Consider the following 8,011-nt stretch of genomic DNA (forward strand, 5'->3'; position numbering starts at 1 on the left):
AAACATCATAGATTTTTCTGAAAATTTCAGCATTTGATCTTAATGATCTACATAGTTTGTAGTAAAAAACAACAAAAAATTTGGAAAAAAAACACGTTTTCGTTAGTCTGGAGAAAAAAAGTTTGACTTTATTTGTCTTTAGTACATTTTGTCTCAGATTAGCCAGTCCCATTAGAATCTTATGGGGGCTCTATACAACTAGATCGCAATAGTTGCAAGTATTACCTGGTGCTTATAAATTTCCTTTTCTGCTCGCAAATTAAGCAATGCAAGGACGTGCATCTGGTTTACCAAATTGCAAAAACAATTGCGCTTTGCTATTGGAATTATGGGTTTCTCCCTTTGCCTTTCTCACTTCTTTGTTTCAGTAGATTTATTTCTAGTTCAATCTGTATGCTGTGTTCTTATTGTCTTTTTTCTTGTTATTATTAAGTAGCTAACCAATAGTGTTTTGTACCATGATGACAGGAAATTGTTCTTCACTTCTTCTGTATACGTCACCAGTGTAACTATTTCTTGTTTTCTGATCTAGAAACAATCTTTTATAAAGCTAATGTTCTTTCACTTCCTCGCCAAATTTATGCATTGAGAAACACATATAATAGTACCAAATCATTTAAACGATTACCACCATTCTCATGTGATTTTGAATGTCTCAATATGTAATTCTAGTTTATAGATTTAAAACAATCTCTTACAAATTTAGTAGGCATTAACTTATCATCATTTGGGTAGGCCTACATTTGTGAAGGTGATAAGAGAAAAATCAGTGGAGAAGTACTCTTGCACCCCATATGCGATTGCTCTATTCAACTGTTTTATTTACACCTGGTATGGCATGCCTGTGGTAAGTAAAGGGTGGGAAAACTTTCTAGTTTCCATTGTCTGTGGTGCTGCCATTAGTCCACAATCCTTTGTAATTTGCACATTCCTAGTCTTTGCTCCTCCCAAGGCCAAGGCATGCACAATTCTCCTCAAATCTTGGATAGGGTATAGTTATATTTCAATTTTGCATATATCTCCTATGTTGAAATTTATCTAGTTATTTTTATTTTCACCTAAGAGTTGTGAGGATGATTTTAATTGTGGTAGGGTTGTTCACAATAATAGCACTGGTTTCTACTTTCACTCTGTTGGAAAATTTAATACGGTAGTTGACGTTTGTTCCTAGAGCCAAATGCCCACCTACCACCTGACGACTAGCAGAACAGAAAGAAAACATAAATGCAGTGGGTGAGATTTTTGAAATCAAAAATGAGGGGGAAAATGGAGTGTGACAAAAAGGAGTGTTTCTTCATTCATTCATTCATTAGTAGAGTTTTCAGATCAAGCAGATCAGAGAAGGAAGAAGGAAAGAAGTTTGTGCCTATAGTTGCATGTGATTCCCCTGCTCACTCAGTAAGTTTGTTATTGTTTAGGATTTGTCCTATTGAAGTAGTGATTTCTCCAAGCACCATTGTATGTAGCCATTAGAGTTTCAGGTTTAAAAGTTTACTGAAGTTTGAAGTATTATCAGTTTAGGGTTATTTTAGGGTTTTCTAGTTAGAGCCGAATGCTCCCAAATTTTGTAATAGTTTAATGAAAGATTGAATAGAAATCAAGCAGCATACTTAATCTATTGTTCTTCATCTTCTATTCATTGCATTTGGCAAGTTTGGTTGAAAGGTTAAAGCTTTGGCTTTCTAGTTTTAATGGTGAAAGCATTCACGTTGAAATATTTCCTAAGTTATAATTTTTAAGTTTGAAGTAGAACACTCAGCATTCTCTTTCTCAGTTGGAGCCAAGCTCACTCAGCATCCATTGGTGCCGAGCATTTCCTATGTGTGTGCCGAGCTCTTCTTGTGTGGAGCATTTTTTTCTTCAAGTTTCAATCTCCTCTTTGTGTCGAGCTCACTCAGCACCTGCTGCCTATCACTCAGCATCTGTTGGTGCTGAGCAAATTTCCACTTGGCACATTCACATGCCGAGAGAAATTGGCACTCGACAATTGTGAGTGCCGAGTAAAATTTTTAGGTTTAGGGTTGAGTTGTGAGTTAAATTTAATTTGTATTTCTCACATGGTATCAGAGCTTTGAGGCCCCACATCCACATTGAGTTAGGGAATTTGTTTTCTTGGGATATTTGACATGGCAAGAGATGCAGGAAAGATATGGCAGCAGCCACCACCCTTCAATGGGGAAAATTATGATACATGGGCAAAGAAGATGAAGACCATTATGGTTGCAAATGATTTGTGGGAGTTTGTGGTCAATGGATTTGATGATGTAACAAACCCAACTCAGTATGCTACTCTCACAAATGCATAGAAGACTCATTTGAAAGAGTCAAGGAGGAAAGATGCAAAGGCATTAAGTCTTATTGAAGCAGCAATGACAGAAACTATTTTTTCCAAGATTGTAGCAGAAAATTATGCAAAGGAAGCTTGGGATATCCTTGAGACAAACTTCAAGGGGACTAATAAAGTCCGTACAGTAAAGCTGCTAAACATAAGAAGGGAGTTTGAGAATCTTCAGATGAAGGAGAATGAATCAGTTGCAAACTTCAGTTCAAGAACCTCCAATGTGATTAACCAACTAAAGTCAAATGGAGAAGACTATCAAGAGCAGAGGATAGTGGAGAAGATATTGAGGAGTTTACCTCATAAATATGACAATTTGGTCATGACCATAGAAGAGGCAAAAGACCTCACTATTTTGACAATGGATGAGTTGATGGGTTCTCTTCAAACCCATGAGCATAGGATCAATAGATCTACATCTTCATCTTCCCAAGAGAAAGCATTCAAGGCTCAAACAAATTCAAGAAGAAGGGGGAGAGGAAGAAATGGCTCAAGCAAAAACTCCAGAGGTAGAGGCCAAGGAAATGGAGGACAAAGAAATGTTGCAGTAGAAAGCTCAGGAAGAGCAAATGGAGCAAGTAGCTCACAAAATACCTCAAGAGGAGGTAAGAAAAACTACAGCTCAAATAAGAGTAATGTAGAATGCTACTACTATCATAAATATGAGCATTATGCAAATGAATTCTAAAAGAAGCATAATTATCAGTCAAGACAAGCAAATGTGGCTGATGTGAACATGGGAAGTGGACCCAATGTTGCTACCTTCATCATGTGTAATGTTGGTGAAGAAGGAAGCCCTGAGGTTTGGTAACTTGACAGTGGATGTAGCAACCACATGAGTGGAAATGAAATCTTGTTTTCATTCATTGACAAGAGTTCCAAATCAGAAATTACGATGGGTAACAATGGAACCCTACCAGTTGTGGGAAAAGGATCTATTATGGTCCGCACCAAGAAAGGTGAGAAAAGGGAAATAAAAAATGTGTATTTCACCCCTGGTATGAAGCACAATTTTATGAGCATTGGTTAGCTCATTCAAAATGGATACAAAGTGCTAATGGAGAATGACACGTGTGTCATTCATGAAAAGGACGGGAGCAAGAATTTACTTGCAGCAGTTCAAATGACAAAGAATAGAATTTTTCCCTTGAGGATTAAGACATGTTTCTCATCTCAAGTTTGTGTTGCACCTCACACACAATCAGCTCTAAGGAGTGTGATTGAAGACCCTTCACGGTTGTTGCATCTCAGGTATGGTCATCTTGGCTATGTTGGTTTAAATTTATTGTCAAATAAAAGAATGGTAGAAGGTTTGCCACGTATAGGAAATTCATGTGACAAGTGTGAGGCTTGTATTTTGGGTAAGCAACATAGGCTTCCCTTTAATTCTAGAAATTCTAGGAGGGCTAGATATCCATTAGAGTTAGTGCATACAGACCTAGTCAGTCCTATGCAAGTTAATTCCATTGGGGGGAGTACTTATTTCATGACATTCATTGATGATTTCAGTCGTAGGACATGGGTGTATTTCTTAAAGAATAAATCTGAAGCATTTGATAAATTTGTAGAATTTAAAGCCCAAGCTGAAAGAGAATGTGGACACTATATCAAGGTCCTTAGATCAGATAGAGGAGGGGAGTATACCTCCAATTCTTTTGTAAACTTTTGCAGGAAACATGGTATAAAGAAAGAGCTCACAGCCAGCTATACACCACAGCAAAATGGAGTGGCTGAAAGAAAAAACAAGACCATTGTTGAAATGGCAAGGAGCATGATGAAAGAGAAAGGTCTCCCAACTAAATTTTGGGGAGAGGCTATGGCAATAGCAGTTTACCTAATTAATAGGTGTCCTACAAAGGTAGTACATGATAGAATTCCAATGGAAGCATGATCACAAAAAAAATGGACAGTTGAACACTTAAGGGTGTTTGGATGTGTTGCATATGCACATGTGCCTAAAAAGAAAAGGAAAAAAATTGATGAAAAAGGTGTGAAATGTATTTTCACAGGGTACAGCCCAGAATCAAAGGCATACAAATTGTATGACCCATTGAACAACAAGATGATGCTTTCAAGAGATGTGGAATTTCTTGAAAATCGGTCTTGGTATGGTTCAACTGATGAGTCACCAAGCACATCAAGTAAAGTGCCCATTATGAGTGAAGAAGATGTTGATGAATAGCAAGATGAACAAGTAAGTAGAAGAAAAAGCAAGTAGATTCAATCATTGCCAAGCTTCTCTAGGCATGACCAAGTGTCAGTGTCGAGTACCAGTGAAGACCGAGCTGGTCGGCAATGTAGTAACAGTGAAGATTTTGATCCCACACTCTCCTCCCTATTACCAAGAAAGACCAAGAGTCTTAGGGAGTTATATCAAGATGAAAGGTATAAAGATTATGATGAGAGTGTTAATTTTTCATTATTTTCTCATAGTGATCCAATTTATTTTGAAGAAGCTATTAAGGAGAAGAAATGGTGTAAAGCCATGGATGAGGAAATAGATGCTCTAGAAAGAAATGAGACATGGGAGCTAACTGATTTGCCTCCCAAGAAGAATGTGATTGGAGTGAAATGGGTCTATAAGACCAAATGCAATGCTGAAGGCAAGATTGATAGGCATAAGGAAAGGAGGGTAGTCAAGGGCTACAAAAAGTAGTATGGAAGAGATTATGATGAGACCTATGCTCCAGATGCAAGAATGGAAATTGTGCATGCTGTAATAGCAATAGCAGCTCAACACAAGTGGAAGGTATTTCAAATAGATGTGAAGTCTACCTTCCTAAATGGTGTATTGAAAGAAGATGTGTATGTGGAGCAGCCACCTGGTTATGAAGTTGCAAATGAAGAGAATAAAGTATTTAGATTGAAGAGAGCTCTTTATGGGCTCAAACAAGCTCCACAAGCACGGTACAGTAGGATTGACACATATTTGATGAGCAATGGCTTTAGCAAAAGCAATAGTGAGCCCACTCTTTACATCAAGGAAACAGATGGTAATGTATTGATTGTTGTCTTGTATGTAGATGATTTAATTTTTACTGGTAATGACAAGGCTCTAATTGGTAAATTCAAAGAGGCCATGAAAAGTGAATTTGAAATGACAGACCTAGGTCTCTTGAAATACTTTCTAGGCATAGAAGTAAAACAAATGCATGATGGCATCTTCATCTCTCAAGAAAAATATGCAGGGTAGATCTTGGAGAGATTTAAAATGTAGAACAATAAGACAGCCCCCACACCAACAGTAATAGGTCTGAAGTTGAGCAAGGAAGACTCTAGCAAGAGAGTGGATCCAACACTATACAAGAGTATGGTTGGAAGTTTAATGTATTTGACTGCAACTCAGCTAGACCTAATGCATGCAGTAAGTTTGATTTTCAGATTTATGGAAACACCAAAGTATTCCCATTGGCAAGTGGGAAAAAGGATCCTAAGGTATGTGAAAGGTACCAAGGGATTTGGGATTTTATATACTGCAAATGATGATTTCAAGTTGGTTGGTTACATGGATAGTGATTGGGTTGGAAGTATAGATGATAGGAAGAGCACTTTCGGATATATGTTTCATATGGGATCGGGTGCAATTTTATGGGCATCCAAGAAGCAACCTATTGTTGCTCAATCTATAGCAGAGGCTGAATACATTGCAGAAAATTCAGTAGAATGTCAAGCTATTTGGTTGAGGAGGATCTTGATAGATTTGAATGAAAGGAAAGAGAATGGAAACACAATTTTTTGTGACAACATCTCATCAATTGCATTATCTAAGAATTCAGTCTTCCATGGGAGAAGGAAGCATATTGAGATTAGATATCACTTCATCAGAGAGTTGGTGGAGAATGGGGATATCAAGATGAATTTTTGTAAGTCTGAGCAGCAGCTAGCAGACATCTTCACAGAGCCATTAGGCATTGGATCTTTTGTACACCTAAGAGAGTGTCTTGGTGTAGTTGATTTGGATCAGCTGTGATCCTTGTTTGTTTAGCTCAGGACAAAGGGGGAGTGTTGAAAAATTTAATACGACAATTGATGTTTGCTCCTGGAGCCAAATGCCCACCTACCACCTGACAACCAGCAGAACAGAAAGAAAACATAAATGCGGTGGGTGAGATTTTTGAAATCAAAAATGAGGAGGAAAATGGAATGTGAAAAAAGGGAATGTTTCTTCATTCATTCATTCATTAGCAGAGTTTACAGATCAAGCAGATCAGAGAGAAGTTGCAGAGTTGAGCAGAGAAGGAAAAAGGAAAGAAGTTTGTGCCTGCAGTTGCACGTGATTCCCCTACTCACTCAGTAAGTTTGTTGTTGTTTAGGATTTGTCCTGTTGAAGTAGTGATTGCTCTAGGCACCATTGTATGCAGCCATTAGAGTTGCAGCTTTAAAAGTTTATTGAAGTTTGAAGTATTATCAGTTTAGGGTTATTTTAGAGTTTTCTGGTTGAAGCCAAATGCTCCCAAATTTTGTAATAGTTTAATGAAAGATTGAATAGAAAGCAAGTAGCATACTTACTCTATTATTATTCATCTTCTATTCATTGCATTTGACAAGTTTGGTTGAAAGGTTAAAGCTTTCTCTTTCTAGTTTTAATGGTGAAAGCATTCACGTTGAAATATTTCCTAAGTTATAATTTTTAAGTTTGAAACAGAACACTTGGCATCCTCTTTCTCAGTTGGAGCCAAGCTCACTTGGCATCCATTGGTGCCGAGCATTTCTTGTGTGTGTGATGAGCTCTTCTTATGCTGAGCATTTTTTTCTTCAAGTGTCGAGCTCCTCTTTGTGCCAAGCTCACTCGGCACCTACTGCCTGTCACTCGACATCTCTTGGTGCCAAGAAAATTTCCACTCGGCACATTCATGTGCCGAGAAAAACTGGCACTCGACAATTGTGAGTGCTGAGTAAAATTTTTAGGTTTAGGGTTGAGTTGTGAGTTAAATTTAATTTTTATTTCTCACACGCTCTTCATCAAAATAAGTCACGCAAGTTCTTGGTTGGCATTGTGGGAATCATAACAACTGTTGCAATGCTCGCTTCTCCAGTTTTCATCATGGTGGGTAAAATAATATTTGCATTCCTACTTGTCTATGGATATGACATATGTTTGGGGAACCATATATTGCAGAAGATAGTGATTAGAACAAAAAGTGTGGAGTTCATGCCATTCTACTTGTCATTCTTTGGCCTTCTAAGCAGTATTTTGTGGACGATCTACGATGTCTTAGGAAAAGATGCATTAATTGTTGTAATCTTACACTGATCTCCATTAGTTTTTTTCCTCTTTCTTTTATTCTCTATGCATATTTCCTTTTGTATTCTTTAATATGAATCTTTGTGGTTTGCAGACTCCTAGTGCTATCGGTGTTCCATTGGGAATCGCTCAATTGCTATTGTATTGCACTTATCGAAAGAAGAAAAACCATGCAATTCAGAGAATAGTTTGAATTTGGAGAATGCATGGGGATGTATGTCCCATACCATGCCCCACGTGAGTACATTTTGTGTTGTTCTTTCAAACTTTCCAGCTGCAGCTATCCTCCCTACAAATTACACCATTGACTAAATTCTGTATATTTTGTGATTGAAAATAACAAAAAAAAATTTGAGAAAATTTTGCTGTGTAATCTGAACAAATTTCATAATTTATTTTTTGATAATTTAAAATATATAAAAAGAATT

General features: G+C 37.3%; 1 protein-coding gene across 1 annotated transcript; it reads left to right on the forward strand.

The window, feature by feature from the left end:
• Nucleotides 1-244: 244 nt before the first annotated feature.
• Nucleotides 245-7,776, forward strand: LOC149548329 (bidirectional sugar transporter SWEET3b-like; the record flags this gene model as incomplete). Its single annotated transcript, XM_089794247.1, has 7 exons — nucleotides 245-332; nucleotides 469-505; nucleotides 736-958; nucleotides 1,059-1,126; nucleotides 7,292-7,385; nucleotides 7,458-7,577; nucleotides 7,678-7,776. Coding segments are annotated over 7 exons (729 nt in total), but the record flags the coding sequence as incomplete, so codon positions are not given.
• Between the last annotated feature and the right edge of the window lie 235 nt (nucleotides 7,777-8,011).

This window comes from Cupressus sempervirens, chromosome 7 (assembly GCF_028749045.1).
Source record: "Cupressus sempervirens isolate cs-2001-9-10 chromosome 7, ASM2874904v1, whole genome shotgun sequence".
Classification (NCBI taxonomy): Eukaryota; Viridiplantae; Streptophyta; class Pinopsida; order Cupressales; family Cupressaceae; genus Cupressus; species Cupressus sempervirens.